A 27372-nucleotide genomic window follows, 5' to 3' on the forward strand; every position below is an offset into this window, starting at 1 on the left:
GTATAGGAAAATCAGCACTGCAGACAAATAACAAACACCAGGTAGTGGCAGAGAACCAACATTGGACCAGTAGAGGGTAAATAATACTCAGTTTGTTTGTTTTATGACTACAGCAGCTAATAGAAGAAAGTTTTCGGAAAGGAGACAACACTTTAATACAGTTGATGATTATCAAATTCATATTTAAATAGTCATATTCTTATTTAGTGGTGCAATAGTAATGTGTTTTTGTCAGGCGCTTGAGATAGTACTGCTTTGCTATTCTCCATAATTCCTCAATCCATACAGTTGAACTGAGGACATGGTCAAACTTAACTGGATCCTTTTATTTCTTTTCAGTAGAGCCTTTGACTCCAGGCTCTTTTAGCACACAGACAATAGCCCATAGCCTGAAATAGGTTTACATTTACATAGCAGATTTATATTAAATTTACATTTCCTAGAGCGAAGCTTGCCTGAGAGATACACTCTGGATAGTATAAACTTGTTTATTAGACCCTAAAGAAAAAATAAACTTTACAGCAATGAATGAAATCACAGTATCAAATCATTCAGATACCTGCAGTACCTGTAATGCATTTCCATAACCTACAATTAATTCAATATGCCAAGCAAGTAAAATATAAATTCTCAGTTCTCCAGACATATGTTTCCTCCAGTAAATGGTTTACAGTAAAGCATAAACATCAATTAAAGCACTTTGGTTTCCATAAGGGAGTGTAAAACCTTTTTTGTGTGTTGGTTTTGTTGGTGGCAGATACAACAGACTTTAAAAAGAAATATGTATTCCTCTGTGTTGAGATATAAGATTAAAAATATGCCTAGCCAGGCTGGGAATTCTTTAGAAAAAAAATTCTCTATCATTTACAGATTTAGATTTAAAGAGATGATCATGTTTGATCACAGCAAACTACAGATTGAATTACATTAAATGGTTATACTCAACATCTTTTTTTCCAAAGCGCACCTCTCCCATACCTTCTGGCTTTCTACATGCTGCTTAACTGTGTACTTTGATTAATGGACAGTTCAGGACAGCGATATCGTTAACCAAAACCTTGCTCTCTCCGACACTGCAAGGAGAGGCAGCTTTGTCTCTGCAGGATCTGAGGAACACCGTAACACTAAAGCTGATTGGATCCATCAATCCGCTCAGCTTCTGCTTTATAGAAAAGAACTTGTAAGCCCTGTGCTCCTTGCCTAGGACACTGACCACCTCTGATCGCTGATCAGGGTTTTGAATCGCTCAGAAATTCCAAGGCAGCCAGTAAAAATAGGGCACTTTTTGTCCACAAAACAATGTAGAACATCCATGATTTTTTTGAAGCTGAAGAAACTTATACAGATTATTTTGATTAAAATTATCAACATTTTAGAAATTACAGTGAGTTCACAGTTTGGCTGATGTCTTCATATCAGAATTATCGACAGTAAACATGTATCACTTATAATCTTAATGATCTATTCTGTTTTTCCAGTGTGTCCGTAAAAATATTATATGTACAAGATTTTTTGATAAAATGTCCCAAAAAAATAAAAAGTCAAGTTGGCAAAACTGTCACTAATAAAATACAGCCATGGCTGGCAACCTAGGCAGTGAATAAAATTAAGAATCGCTCCATCCAGGAGAATGGAGAAGATTTTTAAAAATTTGTATATTGAAAATATGCTTACTGTAATGACACAGCTTTTCTTCTTAATTATGCCAGGCATAAATTCAGTAGGCCAGGAGAAATAAGCTATTATCTTTATGCTGACTTTTGAATTTATGTGGTGTTCTTTGGTTGGTCAAGAAGGACAGACAATTATTTGCATAAGCCTGAATGCTGACACTTGAGTTGATATTTACAGCAACTCACAAAACAGAGGAGAACAAACTATGCAGATCGATTAAATGTTCAAACAATGAGAGTTAAAGTCATCCCACCTGCCTTCTGACCTGTGGATGATGACATGAACTACAGGTGTGGATATAAAATGGATCCCTATTTTTCTGAGTGTGAGACTCTTCAGAACAGCAGCTAGGACACATGGCTCCATCGACAGGGGCACAGATGTGACTCTACAGGATGTCAGCTTAGGGGACCACGGACCTAGCTGAAAGAACGCAGATGTGCTCCATTGACAATTGCTGAACCCTCAGACGATTTGAAGAAATCCAGGTTGGGACAATCAGGTCACCTAGCTATATACTTCACTACTCTTGGTTAGTTTCCTAAACTTATTGTTACTCCCTCTCTGTGGTTGCCTGCCAAAAGCGGGGTGCCACTGGAGGGCAGTAGGCCCTGGAAGCCCCAAAATCACAGCTGCTCTAATCCCTGTGAATTAGCAGAAGGGTGAGACTCTGTAATTTGAATCATCTTGGGTATTTGCTGGCACTGTTCCATATGTTATTTTTTGCTGGTGGTTCAATAAATTATTGCTACACAGTTTTACCCTGACCCTTTGTTGCCTGAGTAGTGTTCTGCCCATGGGAAAAGAGAGGAGGTGTTCAGTGGTATGAGCCCTGGTCCATGCAGTTTTTCTAAAGACAGCAGGGCCAGCAGACGATAGCATCCACTGACTCCCGTGTCACCACACTAACTTGAAGAAACACTTTGCAATTCTATCCATTTATCAACATAAGAATAACCTTTTAATGTTATACCTTATAGGTTAATTATCACTGGTATACAGTGATTTTAGTCCTAAAAATGTGTTAGGCGTCGGGCGTTTGCTGGATTCAAAATGGGTCCAGAACTTTCTGTGGATTCTGTGGTCTCCCATTCTGGTCCACCCAGGGCTGATGCTGCTCAGCATCGTCTTCAGTCCCAACACCTAGCTGGTCCACGAGATGTACAGGTTGTCTCTTGGGTGTTTGTTCCTAGAAACATGAAGGATAGGTTGCGGAGGGAGACAGGGCTGCTAAAGCCTAAGTCCAGGATTCTCTGTACTGAGCATGCCTGTGACATGGCGGACCGTGATTGGTGGTTTGGGAGTCAGCTGCTCCGGTGACCTCACACCGCCTGATTGGTCGCGGGTGACGTCACCAATGGTGCGACGGTGGGCAGGGCTTAATCTTTAAAAATCCTGCCCACAAACATAGCGGCACGCTCTGATCATTGAGCTGTGATGGTGTTGTGTGGACGCTTGGTGTCTTGGGCTCCACGTGTGCTTTAATTTCTGGCAGGCAGGTTTAGTGGAAATAGGCAGGCTTAGATGAAATAGGCAGGTAGCTTCATCTGACAGTCTGGCTCCGACAAAGGGGTCGCCTTACACCCCGAGCAGTCTGCAGACACCCTATTCCTGGTACCACCTGTAAGCCACGTGGAGAGATACTCCTTAGTCCAGTAGCACGCCGGCTGGGAGCACGTATTCGCCGGCGTGAGTCACACACGCATCCTAGTGAAAACTGTGTAGTCCCTGTGCTGCAACAGGACTACAGATACATTATTTATTACACATCTCTCGTGCAGTTAACTGAGATAGTGCGAATCCCTATTCCCATTCCGGTGTGCTGTAACACGGAGGGGATTGTTATTTAAGTTGGTTGCTTTACCTTCTCACCCGGAAGGTGTTCGGCCGCAGTCCACCAGGCTGCATCGTGGACCCCGGGTTCGGTTGCTTTCCATTATTTAATAAAGTTGTTTGCAACCGTCCCCCTAACACAATGTCTGAACGGTTTTATATGACATTTATGGTGCTCTAGTTTCAGAGATAATTAATTACAGTAGAATTCTGGCTTCAAAAAGTTGCTTTTATAGCATTGTAAGTCTACAAATTGAAATACAAAATAATTATATGGAATATTTTATTACCTGGCAAAGAGTCAAAATACAGACCAAAAGCTATTGCATTTGTTGTGACACACAAGTCGCTTTGATGGAATGCATTATTTTCATGGCTGAATTATCTCAAAAACTAGAACCAATTCAGCAAAAGTAATGGGATTTTCAAGTTCAGAACCCTCAAAATACCCTAAATCCATTCAAAAAAACCTTGGCACCTAAAAAAATTTTTTTTTTGTAGACCTGTGTTAATAGATAATTGTAGACTCTTCTACATCAGATTCTAATAACACAATACCACATTGAAGAAAAATGGGTCACACAATGCACTCTAGCAAAGCTATAGGTGGTACATTTTATTTTAGATTAATATATAGCAATGTTTAATATTTTGGTAAAATAAGCCAACATTTATGTGTAGAAGGACTTTATAAAGCAGAGTAAGAAAAAAATCAAAAATATTCAATAATTGAATAATACTTATTTGACTAAGATATATTCTAATGTGACATATAATAAAATTGTACAACTATTGCATCATATCTAATTCTGTCTGCAATCAGACAGGTCAGTTGGCAAAGTCACTGATGCATGAACCGCCCTAAGGCTTTCCTTAGCACAGAGCATTTCATAAGCAGTAGAGGGTGGTATGATCACTTACATAATGCATTCAATTAGAAGAATATGTGTCCACATTAACAGTGTAATGCATTTACATTTTTTTCCTTGAGGGCATTCTTCATTGCGGAGCAACTTGACACCAATTTTCAAAGCAATGTGTTTTCCTTCGGCAGCAGCGGATTTGAAATAATGACATGAGCTATTGTTCACTAAAATATGTGTTGTGTTGAGATGTCCCCTTGATGTTTATCAAGTTCAACATTTATTTAAATAGCCTTCTAATAGCTAGTTAGTACAATAAATACTGCCCTCCATGCGATTGCTGCGAGGAGTGTTTAATACAGTGTAATGCCGGAGGAAGATCAGAATGATTGTCAAGCTTTTTCCTAAATGATTGTTAGAAAACAGTTTATGTGATATGTCATGTAATTACACAGGAAAATATGTCCTGATTTATTGGAATAAGGTTATGTTCACACCGTTTTTAATGAGGATTTTGGAGCAGATTCTATTCTAAAATCTACCTAAAAAACATTAAAATACTTTTGAATAAGCTTCCTATTAATAATTTTTTCCAACCTTTTTTCTTTTAAAGATTTAGTACTTATGGCATTTCTATCTAAAATTAAATTAAGGCCACTGAGTAAATAAATGCAGAAAGCAAAAAAAGTCAGAAAACTCCTTGTCAAATAATTCTTTAACATATCAATATTATTCATTGATGAAACTCTCTGTGCCACTCTCCATAAGGATAAATGTTACCGTTTAGATCTCATTCCAGAGCCTCTCACCTAGCCAAATCAGTTCTCATACTTTGCACTGACGAGCGCCAACAGCCCGAAACACCGTGTCTGCAAATTGAGATTCTGATTTGGCTTTTATCCTAAATAATTTTGCATGACTCTTTAAAGGGTTGATTGTGACTTGTAGGATTGCTGCTTCCAATAGGTGGTGCTATAGAGTTCAAGTCCTCTTTTTCTCTGAAGAGGCAATTTGCATATGAAACTATCTGTGGATTTTCTAATAGTTCTCCACTAGTGATGAGCGAGCACACTCGTTACTCGAGATTTATGAGTATGCTCGGGTGCTCACCGAGTATCTTCAGCGGGCTTGGTGATATTTTTGAGTCACTGTGTGTGCATGATTTGTGACTGTTTGACAACTTTAATACATGTGAGGAATGCCTTTTTGCATTTCCGGGTTACTCGGGCGGGAGCTCGGGTCTCCGCCCTGCATGTTTGGCGCTCTTTACAGAGTCAATGAACATGCAGGGATTGCCAGCCAGTCACTGTAATGCCGCAGCCATGTTGTTTGTGGGCATTACAGTGATTGGCTGGCCGCACAGCGTCACCTCGAGTATTTAAAACCGGGCGCCGCCATCTTGGACACAGTTGCTCCAGATCAGACAGTGTAGGGACAGCGCTGCTGATTTAGGGAGAGATATATCCTGCAAAATAGTTAGTGTAGGGTCTGTAAAGGCTGCCAGATCAAAAAACAGTCCTTCTCAGGACTAATATCCATCCCAGGTATATCAGGCAGGCAGGCAGGCTGTATAGGAGACGCAGTGGTTATACCAGCAAATGCTGCATTACAGTCCTGTGTGCTGCTCCTGTTGCTGAAATTGCTGGACTTAGCTCCAGGTCCCGGGGGCCAGGAAAAATCCTTTTTTTTATCTAAATCCTCTTTTTTTTTTCCTCCTTCACAATGTACAAATACCCATCTTATTAACCTATTGGTGCCCCCCCCCAAAAAAAAGCGTGCCCCCCCTCTAAAAAAACAGTTTGAGTGTGTCGCTCACTGTTCAGCCGCAAATATATATATATTTTAAAAAGCCTGGTATACACCAGTAAATTTTTACTGTGGTTTTGATGTTCCACGGTAAAACATCTCTATTATCCTGTTTTTGGCATTTTTTGCTGTATAAAAATCATAATAGTGTCTCCCTGATTTTTCAGACACAAATATATCTGTTGAAAATAGTCTGGTGTAGGCCAGAGAGACAGAAGTGTGCTTTTGCTGTTCCACGGTAAAAAATCTCTATTATCCTGCTTTTTGCATTTTTTGCTGTAAAAAAAAAAAAAATAGTGTCTCCCTGATTTTTCAGACACAAATATATCTGTTGAAAATAGTCTGGTGTAGGCCCGAGAAATACAAGTGTGGTTTTGCAGTTCCATGGTACAAACCTCTGTATTATCCACTTTTGGGCCATTTGTATCTAAAAAAAACAGTTTGAGTGTGTCGCTCACTGTTCAGCCGCAAATATATATATATTTTAAAAAGCCTGGTATACACCAGTAAATTATTACTGTGGTTTTGATGCTCCACGGTAAAACATCTCTATTATCCTGTTTTTGGCATTTTTTGCTGTATAAAAATAATAATAGTGTCTCCCTGATTTTTCAGACACAAATATATCTGTTGAAAATAGTCTGGTGTAGGCCAGAGAGACAGAAGTGTGCTTTTGCTGTTCCACGGTAAAAAATCTCTATTATCCTGCTTTTTGCATTTTTTGCTGTAAAAAAAAAAAAAAAAAAATAGTGTCTCCCTGATTTTTCAGACACAAATATATCTGTTGAAAATAGTCTGGTGTAGGCCCGGGAAATACAGGTGTGGTTTTGAAGTTCCACGGTACAAACCTCTGTATTATCCACTTTTGGGCCATTTGTATCTAAAAAAAACAGTTTGAGTGTGTCGCTCACTGTTCAGTCGCAAATATATATATATTTTAAAAAGCCTGGTATACATCAGTAAATTATAACTGTGGTTTTGCTGTTCCACGGTAAAAAATCTCTATTATTCAGGTTTTGGTAGTTTTTTCCGTAAAGAAAAACAGTAGTTTCTCCTGACTGTTGTGACACAAAAATATATCTGTTGAAAATAGTCTTGTGTAGGCCCGACATCCCAGTGTGGTTTCGCAGTTCCACGGGTCAAATCGCTGTACTATCCAGTTTTGGGCCTTTGGTATCTAAAAAAAAAGCAGTTTGAGTGTGTCGCTCACTGTTCAGCCACAAATATCTCTATTTAAAAAAGTGTGGTATACCCCAGTAAACAATAACTGTGGTTTTCCTCTTCCACTGTTCTAATCTACTCTTTACTACCCTTTTTCCATTGATAGTGCAAGTGTAAGCTATTTTAGTTCATTTACAATGGGCAAGGCGCGTGGCAAAGGACGTGGAAGTGGACTTTTTGGTGATGGTTCGTGCAGAGGACGGGGCCGTGGCCAAGGTGAAAATGTGCCACAACCAACAGCCACATCTTCTCGCTCCCACTTCTTGACCGAATTACTAGGGAAGCACAGAACAACACCAGTATTGAGAACTGATCAGTGTGAACAGGTTATTAATTGGATAGCAGATAATACTTCCAGTTACCTGGGCACCACCACCTCCGATCTGTCTTCCACACGGTCAACTCTTAGTAGCCGTGAGTCTCGACCGCATACTCCTCCTCACCCTGATGCTCCTTCCTCCCACCATGCCGAGTGTCGTCAGACAGCAAGTGATCCCACACTTGGACAATCTGAAGAGCTGTTCACTGGTCCATTTCCATATTTGGGCCCCTCGCCTGATACGCTTGAAGTGGTGGAAGAGGAGATCCCATGTTGCGATGCCCAAATATTTGAACAGCCACGGCCACAGGAAGTCGACGTTGGCAATCTGTCACAAGAGGTGGACAATGACGAGACACAATTGCCAGGAAGTGAGGAGGAGGATTGTGGTGCGCAAGTGGAAGAGGAGGAGGTGGTGGATGATCTAGTAACTGACCCAACGTGGAAGGAGGACATGCAGAGTGAGGCCAGCAGCACACAGGGGGAGGGAGGCAGAGTACCCCAACAGGCAGGAAGAAGCAGTGTCGTGGCCGCAGACAGAAGGCAGGCAACCGTTCCCCGTAACACCAACACGAGGGACGTTGCCAGTACAAGCGGTAGGTCTTCCAGAGTCTGGAATTTTTTTAAAGACTCTGCTGATAACCCCAAAAAGGCCATATGTTCCACCTGCCATGCCAGCATCAGCAGGGGTGACAAAACTACCAGCCTGACCACCACCAGCATGATCAGGCACATGGCAGCAAACCATCCGACTTTGTGGGGTGAAACCCAGGGTCCACGACCAGTGTCAGCGGGTGTCACCACTGCTTCTTCCACTGTTGTGCGTGCAATAGAACCCCCTGTTGTGTGTGCAAGGCAATCCCCTGTCCATACTGCATGTAAAGATGCCCCCTCCTCTCAGCCTTCACTTGTTAAGGCAGTTTCTCAAGAAACAGCATCAACGTCCACGTCCACGTCCCACCGCAGCGTTCAATTGTCCATATCCCAGACCTTTTAACGAAAGCAGAAATTCGCAGCTAATGCCCCACAGGCCACAGTCCTAAATTCGCACATTTCACGACTGCTTGCATTGGAAATGCTGCCTTTTAGGCTGGTGGAGACGGAATCCTTCCGCAATCTTATGGCGGTGGCCGTCCCTCGGTACTCGGTCCCCAGCCGACACTATTTTGCCCGGTGTGCCATCCCCGCACTACACAAGCACGTGTCCCAAAGCATCTGCCGTGCCCTCAACAACGCAGTTACTGGGAGAGTCCACCTGACAACGGACACGTGGACAAGTGCTTGTGGCCAGGGACGGTACATCTCTCTGACGGCACACTGGGTAAACATAGTGGAAGCCGGGACCCAGTCGGACCTTGGGACGGAACACATCCTCCCCACACCGAGGATTGCGGGCCCTATGTCAGTCAGAGTTGCCCCCACAGTGTAAGGCTCCTGCGCATCCTCCTCCTCCTCATGTTCAGCCTCCATCTCAGATATCACCACATCAGTTACAAGCTGGAAGCATTGCAGTACTGCCTCCGCCAAGCGGCAACAGGCTGTGCTGAAACTCATAAGCTTAGGTGATAAACCTCACACTGCTTGTGAGTTGTGGACAGCTGTGAAAGAGCAGGCAGATCTGTGGCTGAGACCGCTGAACCTGCATCCCGGCATGGTCGTGTGTGACAATGGCCGTAACCTGGTGGCGGCTCCGAGGCGAGGTGAGATCACACACGTACCATGCCTGGCTCATGTGCTTAACCTCGTGGTTCAGCGGTTTCTTAAATCGTACCCCGAGTTGCCAGATCTGCTTGTGAAAGTACGCCGCCTGTCAGCTCATTTTCGCAAGTCGGCTACAGCTTCCGCCGCCCTTGCTGTGTTGCAGCAGCGTTTGCAGCTTCCGGCACACCGACTGGTGTGTGATGTCCCCACACGTTGGAACTCTACCCTCCACATGTTGCAAAGGATTTGTGAGCAGAAGAGAGCAGTTGTGGAGTACCAGCTGCAACAAGGCCGTCGATATTCAGGTCAGACTCCACACATAAGACCTCAGGAGTGGACCTGGATGTCTGACATATGTACCATCCTGACAAACTTTGAGTAGGCCACCAAGATGGTGAGTGGCGATGACGCCATCATTAGTGTCAGCATCCCACCACTTGTCTGCCTTTTGCAACGCTCTCTGCAGAGAATTAAAGAGGAGGTATTGCAGCCAGAGTATGATAAGATGGATCAAGAAGCCGTAGTGGGCGATTACACACAGCCCAGCCTCATCTCATCCCAACGTGCATTGGGGGACAATGAGGGAGAGGAGGAGGAGGAGGAAGAACAGGAGCTGCTATCATGCGTTGTAGACGGTAGTACCTGTACAAGTGTCATACCATCGGTTCAGCGTGGGTGGCCTGAGGACAGGGGGGAGGAGGAAGAGGAGGAGGAGAGCATGGTCAGTCATCATCTTGGTGAGGACACGGAAATCTTGCCCGTTACCAGTCTGGCACGCATGGCTGACTTTATGTTACGCTGCCTTAACCGTGACCCTCGCGTTGTCAAAATGTTGGGTGACAGTCATTAAACCGGCTGGTTTCTGCTGCTGGATATATAAGTCCTCACAGCTTCGGACTCCTGTGTCCGGTTCCTATTGTCTTCTGCCAGGGCGAGCTCTGCTCAGCTTCCAGCCCCTGGTCTTTAGCTTCTAGCTTCTACAGAGCTCCTTGCTGTTACTTTCCCTTGCTCTCACTCTGACTCTGACTGTTCTCTGACTCACTCAACTCCGCCCCAGATCCAGTTTATAAGGGCAGAATTCTCCCCTCCCAGGACTGGGGAAGTAGGATGTTGCATATTTAAGGGATCCTGACCAGGAAACCTCCCACTTGCTCTCCGACGTAATATCTCTATTACTGTGGTGACCAGACCCCTGGGGTGCCACACATGGCTCTTGTAAGGGGCATTACAGTTCCTCATAATTTTTGGAAAGCCTTCCATTCACTGCTTAGGCCAACAGTGCACGGGAGACCCAGTTGCTATAAATCGAAAAAAAGGTTTAGTTAACGCCCTCTGACCTCCATGTCATTTCCAAGGGGCATTGGAGTGGCTCGAAATTTTTGGTAGGCATTGCACTCACTGTATGCCCTATAACTGTGTAGCCGAACCGCTCCTTTTGTTACAGAAACATATCCTACAAGACATATCTGGTTGACTGGCCTGATATTGATGTGAATGGTCCCTGTTCCTCCTGCTCTTTCTCCTTTGCCACCACCTCATCCATCATTTATCACCTGAAGCTTTGTTTTAACGGGAGTCATAGAACTGGGATAGTAGCAGGAAAACATCCAGCAATCCTCGGAGGAGGTAGGATATGCGCCAAAACGCGGACCACCTCAGGCCTAGCCGCTACTACATACATGCGCTTGCATTCCAAGAAAACAAAGCAGATGCTAACTTCTTTCATCATCATCATGCTCCTCACCTAGGCACTCTCAACTCCCCTGATGGAGAAGCCAGGGCCCACCGGAGGAGTCTGGTTCTCTGGTAGGCTCGTCCAATGCTGCCCTAAAGCAGGCCAGGCTAAGAAAAGTGTGGGGGATGGTGACAGGAGAAATCAGGGCGGCTGGGGACCGAGTATGGACACCTGGCCGCCACCTGGCAGCTGGGGACCGAGCGTGGACACCCGGCCGCCGGGCGGCTGGGGACAGAGTATGGATACCTCGCTGCCGAAGCGGCAATTGGGTAGTGGCCAGCTTCGGCCTCCTCCAAACAAAAAGGCCCCATTTCAAGTGAAGGCTAGCAGTATGGTATTGCAGCCTGTGGGTGGGTGGGTGGTTGGCTGCATATTTTCGCTTGCATTGCAAGGAATGGGGGAGGTACAATTGAACACTGCCCTGGGACAATGACTTGCACGGGGATAGTTGCAAGTCTGCATCTTCTGATGCGGCAAGGATCACTTCTGATGGGCACACTTTTAGACAGTGACCTGGGAGTCAGAGATGCTTCCAGGGGTCTTTCCCATGCTGATCCCTTGTCTTTTCAGCACTGTATGCATGTGTCACACAGCACATGGCCAGATAAGGTTGTAAAATGTTAAAATGACATTTCCCGGTGAACGCATTTGTCACGGTTGAAAGCAATACAAAAGTGCAAAAACGCATGAAAAATGCTACTTGTGAACATAGCCCAAGGTGTGGAGGAGTATTTTTGTTTTTGGTTATTTATTTTACCTTATACACAAGTTTTTACCCTGGAAAGGAAATTCCTTAACATATTTCACAGGAAAACCGTTTCAGTTTCGTTTTTGAACGTTTTATTGTGAGCCCGCAAAAGTGGCTTAATACCTCTGACCACGTTGTTGACAGCAGTGACCTGGGGGTCAGAAATGCTTCCAGGGGCGATCCCCATGCTGCCCCCATGTCTTTTGAGCACTGTCACTATCGTTTTGGGCACTTTTTAGGCTTTCTACAGACTGCCGGGGGTGCTGCCGCAAAAATGCTCGGGTCTCTCATAGACTAACATTGGGCACGTTGCTCGGGTCGAGCACCCGAGTATCACGGTAAGCTCGGCCCGAGCTTCGAGCACCCGAGCATTTTAGTGATCGCTCAACACTATCAGTCGTCATCTTGGTGAGGACACGGAAGTCTTGCCCGTTACCAGTCTGGCACCCATGGCTGACTTTATGTTACGCTGCCTTAACCGTGACCCTCGCATTGTCAAAATGTTGGGTGACAGTCATTACTGGTTGATGACACTTTTAGACCCCCTCTACAAGGAGAACTTTCACTCTCTTATTCCTGAGTTGGAGAGGTCTACAAAAATGGGGCAGTACAAGAAGGCCCTTGCTGCAGAACTATTTAAAAAATTCCCATCTGAACACGGTAGCGGCAGAGGTCACAGTTCGCTGCCCAACTAAGGCATACAGGCGAGAGAGACGCAACTCCAATCCAGCAGAGACAGGGGAACACTGTCAATGTTCTAGGACAGTTTTCTGAGACCTGCCCAGCTTACAGGCCCTGAGGCGCAGGGTACTCTCACAAGGAGTGGAAAGTTTCAAAAGATGGTGAGGGAGTACCAGCGTCCTCCGTGATTCCTCTGTGCCTTTTAATTATTTGGTATCCAAGCTGGACACTTGGAATGAACTCACTCTGTATGCCTTGGAGGTCCTGGCCTGCCCTGCCGCTAGCGTGTTATCGGAGCGTGTTTTTAGTGCCGCTGGGGGAATTATAACTGATAAGCGCACTCGCCTGTCAACTGACAATGCTGACAAGCTGACCCTTATCAAAATGAACAAGGGCTGGATTGGGCCAGACTTCTCATCACCACCAAATGACAGCAGAGTAACATAAAGTCAAATCCACTGTGTTATTTCGGGAGGTGTATTCCCATGCATCGCTTCACACCCACACATGGGTATACGTTCCTGATTTCGGCTGTTTTTTGCACTTCTCCTTATCCTCAGCCTCCACGACCACTATACCACCAGGGTGACCGTGGTCCATGTTGCCAGCATTGCAAGTTCCTCTGTCCTAATTTTTGGCAGCTTTTGCTTGGAAGGCATAGGCAAAGACTATGGGAGACCCACTCCCCAATAATGGGAATAATGTTTTTAATATGCTGTACTGCATGGCTCTTGTAAGGGACATTGCAAGTTCCCCCTTCCTAATTTTTGGCAGCTTTTGCTTGGAAGGCATAAGCAAAGACTATGGGAGATCCACTCCCCAATAATGGGAATAATGTTTTTAATATGCTGTACTGCATGGCTCTTGTAAGGGGCATTAAAATCGTCTTGTTAAGCTACTGTGACCTCCATGTCTCTTCCAAGGGTCGTTAATATTGTCTTTTTATTCCACTGCGACCTCCACCACTCTTCCAAGGGGCATTAAAACCGTTTTGTTAAGCTACTGTGACCTCCACGTCTCTTCCACGGGGCATTGATATTGTCTTTTTATTCCACTGTAACCTCCACCACTCTTCCAAGAGGCATTAAAACTGTCTTGTTAAACCACTCTGAACTCCATGTCTCTTCTAAGGGGCATTAAAACCGTCTTGTTAAACCACTCTGAACTCCACAGCTCTTCCAAGGGGCATTGACATGTTGTTTTTAATTACCTCTAACCTCCACGACTCTTGCAACGGGCATTGCATTTCCTCCTAATTTTTGTCAGCTGTTGCTTTTCAATGCATAGGCGAACACTAAGGGAGACCCACTCCCCCATAATGGGAAGAAGTTTTTTAATACGCTGTAATCCACGTCTGTTTCAAGGGGCATTGCAGTGCCTAATAATTTTTGGAAAGCCTTCCATTCCCTGCTTAGGCCAACAGTGTACAGGAGACCCAGTTGCTATAAATGGAAAAAACGGTTTAGTTAAGGCCCTCTGACCTCCATGTCACTTCCAAGGGGCATTGGAGTGCCTTGAAATTTTTGGTAGGCATTGCATTCACTGTATGCCTTATAACTGTGTAGCTGAACCGCTCCTTTTGGTACAGAAACATATCCTACAAGACATGTGTGGTTGGCTGGACAGATATTGATGTGAATGGTCCCTGTTCCTCCTGCTTTTTCTCCTTTGCCACCACCTCATCCATCATTCATCACCTGAAGCTTTGTTTTAACGGGAGTCATAGAACTGGGATAGTAGCAGGAAAACATCCAGCAATCCTCGAAGGAGGTAGAATATGCGCCAAAACGCTGACCACCTCAGGCCTAGCTGCTACTACATACATGCGCTTGCATTCCAAGGAACAGAAAGCTAAGGAGGTGGATGGCCTCATGATCATGAATAATTTCCTCGTTGTGTAGGAGGCCGACCACTGCTGCTGTCTACCTTCTGAACTTTGTGTTGAAGCCTGATTGACCCAGGACCCGCAATCCTCTATGTCTGGAGGACGTGTTGCATCCCAGTGTCCAACTGTGTCCCGGCTTCCACAATATTAACCCAGTGTGAAGGCGTCAGTGAGATGGACCATTCCTGGCCACATTCACTTGTCCACGTGTTTGTGGTTAGGCTGTCCTTCCCACTAAATGCACTAAAAGCCACCCCCACGCGGCTGGGGACTGTGTGTGGGCACCCGGCCGCGGGGCGGCTGGGGACTGAGTATGGACACCCGGCCGCCCCCTGGCGGCTGGGGACCAAGCGTGGACACCCGGCCGCCGGGCGGCTGGGGACTGAGTATGAATACCAGGCTACCGACGCAGCCATGACGTTGTGGCCAGATTCCACCTCCTCATGCCTAAAAGGCCCAATTTCAAGTGCAAGCAAGCTAGCAGTATGGTATTGCAGCCTTGGGGTGGGTGGGTGGCAGGCTGCATACTTGCGCTTGTATTGCAAGTTATGGGGGAGGTACAATTGAACACTGCCCTGGGACAAGGACTTGCACGGGGATAGTTGCAAGTCTGCATCTTCTGATGCGGCAAGGATCACTTCTGATGGGCACACTTTTAGGCAGTGACCTGGGAGTCAGAGATGCTTCCAGGGGTCTTCCCCATGCTGTTCCCATGTCTTTTTAGCACTGTATGCATGTGTCACACAGCACATGGCCAGATAAGGTTGTAAAATGTTAAAATGACATTTCCCGATGAATGCATTTGTCACGGTTGAAAGCAATACAAAAGTGCAAAAACGCATAAAAAATGCTACTTGTTAACATAGCCCAAGGTGTGGAGGAGTATTTTTGTTTTTGGTTATTTATTTTACCTTATACACAAGTCTTTACCCTGGAAAGGATGTTCCTTAACCCCTTTCCAACCTGGTCAGTAATAGTACGCACCAGGTCGGGAAGGCCGGTTCAGCGGGGTCTCCGGCAGTGAGGCCGCACTGAAGCGAGCACATGTCAGCTGATTATTGGAATCGCAATCCACCCGCGGCTGTTAACATGTTAAATCTCTGACAGTGGCATTTAACTCGCGCTTCCGGGAGTCCTAAGCCCCGCCCATCAGTGACCCCGTCACGTGATCGCGGGTCACCAATGGGTGGGCATGACAACTCAGGGTCTGCAGCAGACGCCTGTGGTTGTCATGTCTCAATTGCTATGAGCGCCACCTAGTGGTCAGCGCTCATAGCAAGTGAGCATTTCTCCTGCATACAAGCGATCTGCTCATCGCTTGTATGCAGTAGAAGCAATCAGACAACTGCTGCTTCTAGTCTCCTCTGGAGACTATAGAAGCAAGCAGAAAGTGTAAAAAAAAAGTTTTTAAAAAAATAATAAAAATAAAAAATATATAAAGGTTTAAGTCACCCCCCTTTCGCCCCATTCAAAATAAAATATATATATATAAAAAAAAAAACACATACACATATTTGGTATTGCCGCGTTCAGGATCGCCCGATCTATCAATATAAAAGAAGAATTAATACAATCAGTAAACGGCGTAACGAGAAAAAAATTTTAAACGTCAGAATTAAGTTTTTTTGTTCGCTACAACTTTGCAATAAAATGCAATAACGGGCGATCAAAACATCGGATCTACCCCAAAATGGTATCAATAAAAACGTCAGCCCGGCACGCAAAAAATAAGCCCTCACCTGGCCCCAGATCCCGAAAAATGGAGAAGCTAAGGGTCTCGGAAAATGGCGTCATTTTTCTTTGTTTTTTTAGCAAGCTTTGGATTTTTTTTTCACCTCACCACTTAAATAAAAAAGAACCTATACATGTTTGGTGTCTATGAACTCGTAACGACCTGGAAAATAATGATGGCAGGTCAGTTTTAGCAATCTGTGAACGTGGTAAAAAAAGGACCCAACAAACAACTGTAGAATTGCATTTTTTTTGCAGTTTCACTGCACTTGGAATTTTTTTCCCATTTTCCAGCACACGATATGGTAAAACCAGTGATGGTATTTAAAAGTACAACTCGTCCCGCAAAAAATAAGCCCTCACATGGCCATATTGAACGAAAATTAAAAAAGTTCTGGCTCTGGGAAGAAGGGGAGCAAAAAAGGAAAACACAAAAACAGAAAGACCCATGGTCGTTAAGGGGTTAACATATTTCACAGGAAAGCACTTTCACTTTCGTTTTTGAACGTTTTATTGTGAGCCTGTAAAAGTGGCTTAATACCTCTGACCACGTTGTTGACAGCAGTGACCTGGGGGTCAGAAATGCTTCCAGGGGCGATCCCCATGCTGTCCCCATGTCATTTGAGCACTGTCACTATCGTTTTGGGCACTTTTTAGGCTTTCTACAGACTGCCGGGGGAGCTGCCGCAAAAATGTTCGGGTCTCCCATAGACTAACATTGGGCTCGTTGCTCGGGTCGAGCACCCGAGTATCACAGTGAGCTCGGCCCGAGCTTCGAGCACCCGAGCATTTTAGTGCTCGCTCAACACTACTTATTAGGAGCATATAGAGGGAAGGATAATAGAACTCTTACCTAAGCGGGCAAAGATGGCACTGGCACTCTCTGGCAATGTAATATACTGACGTATATTGGGTTGATAGGAAAGCATAGAAGACTTAAATGCAGGAAGAAATCTGGGAATTAAGTTGTAGTCTAAAGAGAAGCTGAAGTGTAGGCAAGTAAGTAAACTATGTATAAAAGAAGTATAGCATGTGATAGACAATGAGGTGAGAGGTTCAAGGATGGAAACAACAATTGTGAAATGCTTTAATATTTATTGCATTCAAAATAAAGGTGTATTTAGTAGCATTGTGATTATGTTTAGGTACATTGCATAGAATTTGTTTTCCATATTTTAAGAAAGTACAGTATGTTTGAAAATCTGTGTGAATAAAATGGATAATATATGGATTTAATTAGAGATTGTCTATAATAGTAAATTAAGATGTAGAAATTAATAAAGAACTGGATGCAAAAATGTATGAATAATTCATCTATGGAATATTTATAGTTTCGTACCACTAATTGAAACATTTATTCAGTATGAAAATTTCATTTGAATATAAATAAGATGATGTCTCGTATATCTTTATGTCAAATGCTGTTACCACAAAATCATAAAATCATAATGATGAAACACACAAATTATTGTTCAGTCTTTTATTTTCTCAATTAAAACAAGGCAGTAACTTGTACTGTGGGGTATCCAGCTATTAACATGATGACGGCAGTGACGCCCTGTCGACAGAGCAGAGTGAATGTAAAGGAGCTGCTCTGTCGGCATGACATCACTGGAAGCAGGAGATTCACTGGCAGAGGCGGTTTGTCATCACATTTAGCTGAAGGGATCATCACAGGCAGGTAGTTAGCAGGCTAAGCGATAAGCCCCATAGGGAAAAAAAAAACATCCTGGATAACACCTTTAAGTAATTGCAACCTCAGGTGAACAACAACACATGAAAAATTTCACTATGTCAGTATTTATTTAACAAAAACTAAGCCAAAATGATGACACGGTATGTGAAAAATTAAGTGAACCTCATTAATCAGTAGCTTATAGAAAGGTTAGCAGCAAAAACCTTTCTATATAACTTCATCAATCTCTCCCAACATTCTGGTGGAATTTTGATCCACTCTTCTTTACAGCATTGGGATTTTATTTAAGTCTCTAAACTTCATATATCTCTAAAGATATTTGGGGAGTGCATTCAACTGATTGAAGAAACTGTTGGCTTTTGAGCCTATAATGGGTTGCATATAATTGACTTTAGATCAAGTAAAACATATGTTACATAATCATACATTTTACAAAAATCCCAATTCGTCAAAATAATTTTTTGTAACTCACTTCTGCGTGGAGTCAGCAAAAGGGCGGCCGCTGACTGCCATTTTTCTAAACCATAAAGTGCCATCAAAAGGTTACAAAAAATGTAAAAATCACCATCCAACAGTGTCTGATATGCTACAGCCACATAGCGCTGCCATCGTACAGTTCATCCTCCTTCCACACGGCAATCAGCTCTGATGAAGGTCAAATAAGACTGAAACGTTACACTGTATCGATTGCCAATAAATCTTTATCATTTTTTAACCTATTTGAGTGCTAAGTTATTCTACTACTATTGACTAACGGGTTTGAATCCTACTTTGGCACCTCACTCTCCTACCAGGAGTGCAGTATATTTCTTCATTTATCACTTCTGCGTGTATTTAACAAATGGTGGCTGCTGGCTGCCATTTTTCTAAACCATAAAATGCCATCAAAAAGTTACAAAAAATTTAAAAATCCATATACTCACCTTAATGCTTATCTCTCCAGCCCCTCCGCTACCCACCTTCACAAGTCTGGTCCTCACGGCATCTTCTGATTCCTCACCGCTCGCACTGGAATCCTTGGGCCTCGGATGACATCAAGACATTGTGAACTTTGCTCACTTGAGCATAACTCACGTGGACCTTATAAAAGCCGGAAGTCCCATCTGAACGTGAGTGGCCCGGGATCCCAGTGCAAGTGTTGGGGGATTATATGATGTGGCGAGGAGTGGACGGGTGGTAGGGACTAGCGGGGAGACCAGAGAGGTGAGCAATAAGGTGAGCATAAGAATTTTTTTTTCTTTACATATTACGTTTATTTTGCTTTGGGGTCTTGAAAGAGACAGCAACAACACATAATAACATACATTAAATTTGCTGGGAATTTTCTCCAAAAAACTTGCAAATGCCGGGGTCCCACTAACGTATCACATCCAATGCGAGAGCTTCGAACGCAATATGTTAATGACTCTCGGCCCTTGGTCTGCTGCGAGCTGGAGCCGAGTGTGAGTGCTCAGTGCTCCGGTTCTCACATTAGAGGATCACAGCACAGGTACGGAGGAGATGGAGAAAATAATTTCTCCGTCTCCTCTGTTGCCGGCATTGGCGGGAATCACACTGCACTCGTGTGATATCCGAGTGCAGTGCGATGTTTCACATGCACCCATAGACTTATATGGGTGGGTGCAATCCAAATTCAGCATGCAATAACAGCATGCTACGTTTTTTTTTCAGTCTGATTGCGATCCGATCAGAGCTAAAAAAAAAAAAAAAAAAACATATGAGCACACCAACATAGATTAACATTGGACCAAATGCAATCCGATTTTTTATTCAATTTAATCGCAAGTGAGAGAGAGCTCAAACAGATGAATTTGTGCCTGATCCGCTCATTTCTATTAAGTAATATTGTTCATTATTCCATGTAGATCAGCATACTATAATGCAATGTCCATTCCAAGGAAGCCAAACAAAAAATAAAATGACAATGGAGTTTCTTAATTTTCGAATGCAAAGAGAAGCAGTTGTCAGTGATTTTAAACTCTTGTTAAACAAAAGAAATGAATTTCCAGCGATTTTATAGCATTTTGCTTCCATTATATATCATTTTGAATATGTTCTAGTTCTATATACGCTGTGTACAAAATTATTAGTCCATTTGTATTTTTGATTATTAATTTTATTATTGAACAACTACCGTGCTGTCGGTCACTCCAAAAGATTAATAAACCTGAAACCTGAATATTTAAGAAAGTAAAATTGAGGTTGTGATTTTTTAGGAGCATATTTCTATGCACATAATTATTGACCAACTTTTGCACAGAATTATGTATCTAAATGATAAACATTAAATTTCACATCTTAATTGTTTATTTTCATCTGTGAAAGTGAGAATAATAAGGAAACCACTCAAAATGTGCAAAAATAAATTTCTGATATTTAAAACTATATATATCAGCAAACAATATAGCTGCCCTTCTTTTCAATAACAGTCAAAAGCCTTCCATCAATGGGGTCTGTCAGTTTCTTAATGTGACGATCATCTTTTTGGGCAGCACCAACCGCAGCCTCCCAAACACTGTTCAGAGAGGTGTACTGTTTCCCTTCACTGTAAATCTCCCGTTTAAGAAGGGACCACAAGTTCTCAATAAGGTTTAGGCCAGGTGAGGAACGGGCCATGTCATTATTCTTTCATACTTAAGGCCTTTACTGACTAGCCAAGCAGTGGAGACTTCGATGCATGCGATAGAACATTGTTCTGCATGAAAATCTTGGTTGTTTTGAAAGATGCAGACTTTTTCCTGTACCACTGATTGAAGAAAGTGTCTTCTAAAAATTGGCAGTGGGAGTTTATTTTGAGTCCATGTTTTACCTGAAAAGGTCCAACTAGCTCATCTTTAATAATACGAACTCTTAGCAGTACCCTTTCTCCACCTTGCTGGTATTTGAGTCAAAGTGGAAATTTGTGCATGTTACTAATTCAGCCATGGGCCCCTCCATCTGGTCCAACAAGAGTCACTCACATCTCATCAGTCCATAAAACCTTTAAAAAATCTGTCTTTGTATGTTTATTGGTCCAGTCTTGACATTTCTACTTCTGTGTCTTGTTCAGTGGTGGTTAGGTTCCAGCTTTGCTTACCTTGGCCATGTCTCTGAGCACTGAACATCTTGTACTTCTGGGCATTGCAGGGAAACTGCAGTTGTGGAATATGACAGCACTAGAGGAGAATGGGTTCCTGTACAGTGTCATTTTAGGACTAGTGTTGAGCGAGTATGTTCTGTCCGAATACGCTCAGGCCGAGCTCCGAGTATTTATAGCTGCTCGGTGATGTGTTTGAATCGCTCCCGTGTGCATGATTTGCAACTGTTTGACAGCTTTATTACATGTGAGGAATGTGTAAGAAATAGATATTCCTCCCATGTAATAAAGCTGTCAAACAGTCGCAAATCATGCACACCCGGGAGCGATTTAACCTTATCACCGAGCAGCTATAAATACTCGGAGCTCGGCCCGAGCATACTCGGGGAAAGGGTTAACAGAACATACTCGCTCAACACTATTTAGGACATGATTAGATATTAAAGTCAAACATCAGAATAATGTCAGTTTGAGGCTAAATACCCTGTGTGAGAACTGATATTTGACTTTGACATGTGACTCTGACATGTGACTCTGACATCTGGCTTTGATAATTGAGTTTGATATTTGACTTTGACACTTAACTTATTGTATGTTTATTATAAATTACTAGCTAAATATCTAATCAAATACAGTTATATGAAAAAGTTTGGGCACCCCTATTAATCTTAAGCTTAATGTTTTATAAAAATTGGTGTTTTTGCAACAGCTATTTCAGTTTGATATATGTAATAACTGTTGGAGACAGTAATGTTTCTGCCTTGAAATGAGGTTTATTGTACTAACAGAAAATGTGCAATCTGCATTCAAACAAAATTTGACAGGTGCATAAGTATGGGCACCTCACCAGAAAAGTGACATTAATATTTAGTAGATCCTCCTTTTGCAAAAATAACAGCCTCTAGTCGCTTCCTGTAGCTTTTAATGATTTCCTGGATCCTGGATGAAGGTATTTTTGACCATTCCTCTTTACAAAACAATTCCAGTTCAGTTAAGTTTGATGGTCGCCGAGCATGGACAGCCCTCTTCAAATGATCCCACAGATGTTCTATGATATTCAGGTCTGGGGACTGGGATGGCCATTCCAGAACATTGTAATTGTTCCTCTGCATGAATGCCAGAGTAGATTTGGAGCGGTGTTTTGGATCATTGTCTTGCTGAAAGATCCATCCCCTGCGTAACTTCAACTTTGTCACTGATTCTTGAACATTATTGTCAAGAATCTGCTGATACTGAGTGGAATCCATGCGTCCCTCAACTTTAACAAGATTCCCGGTGCCGGCATTGGCCACACAGCCCCAAGCATGATGTAACCTCCACCAAATTTTACTGTGGGTAGCAAGTGTTTTTCTTGGAATGCTGTGTTTTTTTGCCGCCATGCATAACGCCTTTTTGTATGACCAAACAACTCAATCTTGGTTTCATCAGTCCACAGGACCTTCTTCCAAAAAGAAATTGGCTTCTCCAAATGTGCTTTTGCATACCTCAGCCGACTCTGTTTGTGGCGTGCTTGCAGAAACGGCTTCTTTCGCATCACTCTCCCATACAGCTTCTCCTTGTGCAAAGTGCATTGTATAGTTGACCGATGCACAGTGACACCATCTGCAGCAAGTTGATGCGCAGCTCTCTGGAGGTGGTCTGAGGGTTGTCCTTGACTGATCTCACCATTCTTCTTCTCTGCCTTTCTGATGTTTTTCTTGGCCTGCCACTTCTGGCCTTAACAAGATCTGTCTCTGTGTTCTTCCATTTCCTTACTATGTTCCTCACAGTGGAAAATGACAGGTTAAATCTCTGAGACAGCTTTTTGTATCCTTCCCCTGAGCAACTATGTTGAATAATCTTTGTTTTCAGATCATTTGACAGTTGTTTTGAGCAGCCCATGATGCCACTCTTCAGAGGAGATTCAACCAGGAGAACAACTTGCAAGTGGCCACTTTAAGTAGCTTTTCTCATGATTGCATGCACCAGGCTATGAAGTTCAAAGCTCAATGAGGTTACAAAACCAAAAAAAGTGCTTTAGTAAGTCAGTAAAAAGTAGGTAGGAGTATTTAAAACAAGAAAATGATAAGGGTGCCCATACTTATGCACCTGTCAAATTTTGTTTGAATGCAGATTGCACATTTTCTGTTAGTACAATAAACCTCATTTCAAGGCAGAAACATTACTGTGTCCAACAGTTATTACATATATCAAACTGAAATAGCTGTTGCAAAAACACCAATTTTTATAAAACATTAAGCTTAAGATTAATAGGGGTGCCCAAACTTTTTCATATAACTGTAAATAATGAACCTATAGCTTAATGGTAAGGCATCTGTGTCGCACTTAGTTTTGGTTTGAAAGGATAATGATCATAATAATAATAAAAAAAAAAGTTAACTTTTTTGCAGAAACATGTAGGAGAATGGAACAAGCAAAAAATGTTTATTTAGGCAATTTGATTATTTCCTAAATACTTTCAAATAAAATCTTGCAGCAGTGTTTTGATCTAAGTAACGCTATTAAAAATATAAACAAAAATGTTCCAGAATGCTATGTGTAATTCCAGCCTAAACTTACTTCACATGGCTCCTATGCATGACATCTAAATGAAATGTATTATACTTATATACTCTATGTATTAAGGATCCACCACAATATTATGCTGTATTGTTAATTTACATAGTACTGCTAGTAAACCACTTTCAGCTTCTTAAAGAGATATAACTTAATGATCTCTGGTAGTCCATCTGCTGTGACTCCCATAGATCTTGAGAATGGGATTATGAAAAGCTCTGTCTTGAGTGGAAGGCAGGTGCCCAAACTCGACACTTGATCCTCCATTCATTGTTTATGGGACTGCCAGAAACAGCAGACCTCTGGGGCAAAAGTTGAGCAACAGTTCTTGTACTGCTTTCAAGACAGTTCTCTATAGTGCTCAATTCCCAGATTCCAGAGTCCTGTTCTCAGTTTACTAAGGTCCCTTGCAATTGGACCTTTTTCATTCAGTAGGTTATTTGATATCTTATGGATTAGGAATAACTTACTATTTTGGAAATATCCCTGCAACTTTTTTTCCCTTTAGCTGATACCAATAAGTGTTTTTTTTGTAATAATAAAGACTAAGGGGTTGATTCCTTAAAGGGAATCTGTCACCCCTTTAGAGTTATCAGACCTCTAATATGGGCTTACAGGTTATAGAAATGTAAATCTATACATACCTGTATGGCCCATATTACAGGTCTGATTGCAGAGAAATCTCTTTTTATTCAATCCGTTTTTCTAGGCTTGGCGTCCGGGGAACGCCAAGAAATGCCCGCCTATATGCTTAATTTAAATATTCCCCCCCTCCCCTGCCCTCCTCTGCATGAGGATTGGTCCTCACTTCCTCCCGGCATCCTGCTATCCGGGAGGAGGTGGGGACCAAACCTCATTGGGTCACATTGACTCCCGGCGCCTGCGCACTGGAGCAGACACTTAAAACAGCGCAGGGAGAAAAAAAAAGTGCCCTCAGCAACAGGCGCATTGCGCATGCGCGGGATGTTCAGCTCTAGACTACACGTCACAGGGCCCTGTGACATGCAGGGGCGGGCAAAGGAGGGGGGAAATATTTAAATTAATCATATAGGCGGGCATTTCTTGGCGTTCCCCTGGACGCCAAACCTAGAAAAAACGGATTGAATAAAAAGAGATTTCTCTGCAATCAGACTTGTAATATGGGCCATACAGGTAAGTATAGATTTACATTTCTATAACCTGTATGCCCGTAGTAGAGGTCTGATAACTCTAAAGGGGTGACAGATTCCCTTTAAGACTGGCGTTTCATATGCTCCAAATTCATTGAGAGGCGCATGTTACTTAATGAATTCGGTCCATTTTCTTCACTGTGCCTAGCCAGAAATGATATTCCAGTCAATGAGTGAAGTAGTATTTATGACATTAAAAACACCAGCACTTTTCCAGAATTTGATGGGGGGATGTAGCCATGCCCTATCCTGTCCTAGCTCCTACCAGCCCCTCCCATTTTGACAGAGCTACTTCAACTGGCGTGAAAATGCCAAAAGTTGCAACATTTTATAGAAAATATAAAGATACTTTACTGTATACCGCAACATAAATCACAAACATCTTTGATGTGTAATAAGTCAAATTTATTCACCTGAAAGAAGAAATTTCTGCACTTTATATAAGACTTGTCATTTCTGTTTAACAGTTGAAAAAATACAAAATCAATGGGAGGAAGTACAATGCCACCTTCAGAATAGAAGACAACAGCTGCAGGAAATGCTGAAGGATTCTACTCAATGGCATGAAGCTCGTCATGAGGCAGAACAGATACTAGAGAAGGCAAAAGGACGTATTGAATCTTGGAAGGATATATCCTATACAGTTGAATCACTGAAGAAACAAAATTCAGATCTAAAGGTCTGTACTGGAAATTCTCCAATGTACTTACAGTTTTCTGTGTATAGTCTTTCCATATGTCTATTGATACAATTGTGGAGTTTCAAATACAAAATGATGATAAACATTTGTGCAAAATGAAATAGTCATTGTCTTTTCAACAAACTTTACATGAATAGTAATAGCATATATAAGAAACATTTTTGTATATCTTAGAGTTTTTGGCCATGTTCACACATTCAGTATTTGGTCAGTATTTTCCATCAATATTTGTAAGCTAAAACCAGGAGTGGGTGATAAATACAGAAGTGGTGAAGTATTTCCATTATACTTCTCCTCTGATCCTGAATTTGGCTTATAAATACTGATGTAAAATACTGACCAAATACTGAACATGTAAATGTGGCCTTAGAGTCTATCTATGTAAAGGAGAAGGGGAGGAGGAGGGAGAAGCACAGACAAACAGATTCTTGAAAAAGTGATTTTTTTTCACTTAAGTGCTTGATTCACAGCTACACTGCTCAGTTCTGTAGTATAATAACCTCCATGCTGCTGTTTAGAAATATCCATGTTTCTACTGCATATGACATATGCTGCACAGAGAAAGAAGAGCATGAGTCCCTCAGTTTCTGTGTACTGTGTATGGGAGACATCAGGGCACCTAGTCTCCACAAACTAGCTCAGAGACAACTGACTATTAGTGAGAGGGCATAAAAATGGTAAAAGATGCAGGATACAAGTCATATACTAATTAGTGTTGAGCAAATTTGTTCGGCATTTCAAATTCGGGTTTGTGTTCGGGGTTCCGGCTTGTTCGCATCAAAAAATTGTCTCCGTCCACGAACAACCCTGATTTGCCATGCTGTCACGCAGATAACATCTGTAATATCTGCGTGATAGCTTGGAAATCAGAGATGTTCGTGGGCGGTGCCGATTTTTTGGCACAAACAAGCCGGAACTCCAAACACAAACCCGAATTTGAAATGTCGAACAAATTCGTTCAACACTAATACTAATACCAGAAATAGTGTTATTCCTCACATATACACAGCTTATAGACAGGCACTCTTAAATATTAAATATTGGGGTATGGAAGACATGTTGCATTCTATATGTTAACGCACAAATGTAAAAGTATTTCAACAATTATACAGCAGATTTGAGTTATTTTCAGCATACAAAACCTGCATGGCACTTCACAGGAGGCACAGTCACAAAGCACTTTCTTGTAACAATGCTAGATATAGAATTAGTAGAAGAACAGAGATTGGGCTTTGGAGTTATAAAGCTAGTACAATTTTTGACTAAAATTAGATGATACAATATCTGCAAAATAACAAAAATATTTAAATATTGTAATACTTTGTGCAATAATAATATACAGAAGTAACACAGAAATGAGAAACAAAAATAATGGGAGCGCACGATGTAAAAAGAGGTTCCCTTTCAAGTGTGAACACAAAAAGTAACCTTTTCAAATGGAAATACGCAAATAGTTTGGATAGGTGTAAACATGTATCCAAAATTGTATATGAATTAGATATTATACTGCATTAGAGATTAAATAATACAATAGCTATCAAAGATTAGAATCAACCTATATAAAGGCACATTACGCCCAAAATAATGCCCAATACTATCAGAAAGCTCAACAAAAATATATAATCCACCATGCTAATTTTTGCCTGTTCATATGGCCATAATACAAAACAAGCCAGACGTACACAAATTGTGGATGTGCCTGGCTCTGTCTGCAGTTCCATGTGCTCGTCCGAATTTTGGATGGGTGCAGGAGCTGAAGGTACATTGCATGCATTAATCTGGTCCATAAACTGGACCAAAGTACGGCATGCTGTGACATTTTCCATGTAAACTTCAGTCCGCATTGGTCTGTGTGTTCTCCCTTTGCAATGCTTGGCACACACGAACAGAGCACAGACCAGTTAAGTGCTTGTCTGAATGAATCCTTTCCAGCTTTACAGTTGATGGGCCACTTCTTTTTCCATTGTGCTTTTATCTC

At 42.4% G+C, this 27372-nt stretch overlaps 1 protein-coding gene across 11 annotated transcripts in view; it reads left to right on the forward strand.

Moving 5' to 3' along the window:
- Nucleotides 1-27372, forward strand: part of DMD (dystrophin) — a 3940859-nt gene that overhangs the window by 2790331 nt on the left and 1123156 nt on the right. For all 11 annotated transcript variants that reach the window (XM_073664716.1, XM_073664719.1, XM_073664714.1 and 8 more), the window contains one exon: nt 25162-25373. In XM_073664716.1, coding sequence (XP_073520817.1) covers nt 25162-25373 — 212 coding nt within the window. The remainder of the gene's footprint in view (nt 1-25161; nt 25374-27372) is intronic.

This window comes from Phyllobates terribilis, unplaced genomic scaffold, assembly GCF_046119375.1.
Source record: "Phyllobates terribilis strain yellow unplaced genomic scaffold, ASM4611937v1 Scaffold_2__4_contigs__length_985480577, whole genome shotgun sequence".
Lineage (NCBI taxonomy): Eukaryota > Metazoa > Chordata > Amphibia > Anura > Dendrobatidae > Phyllobates > Phyllobates terribilis.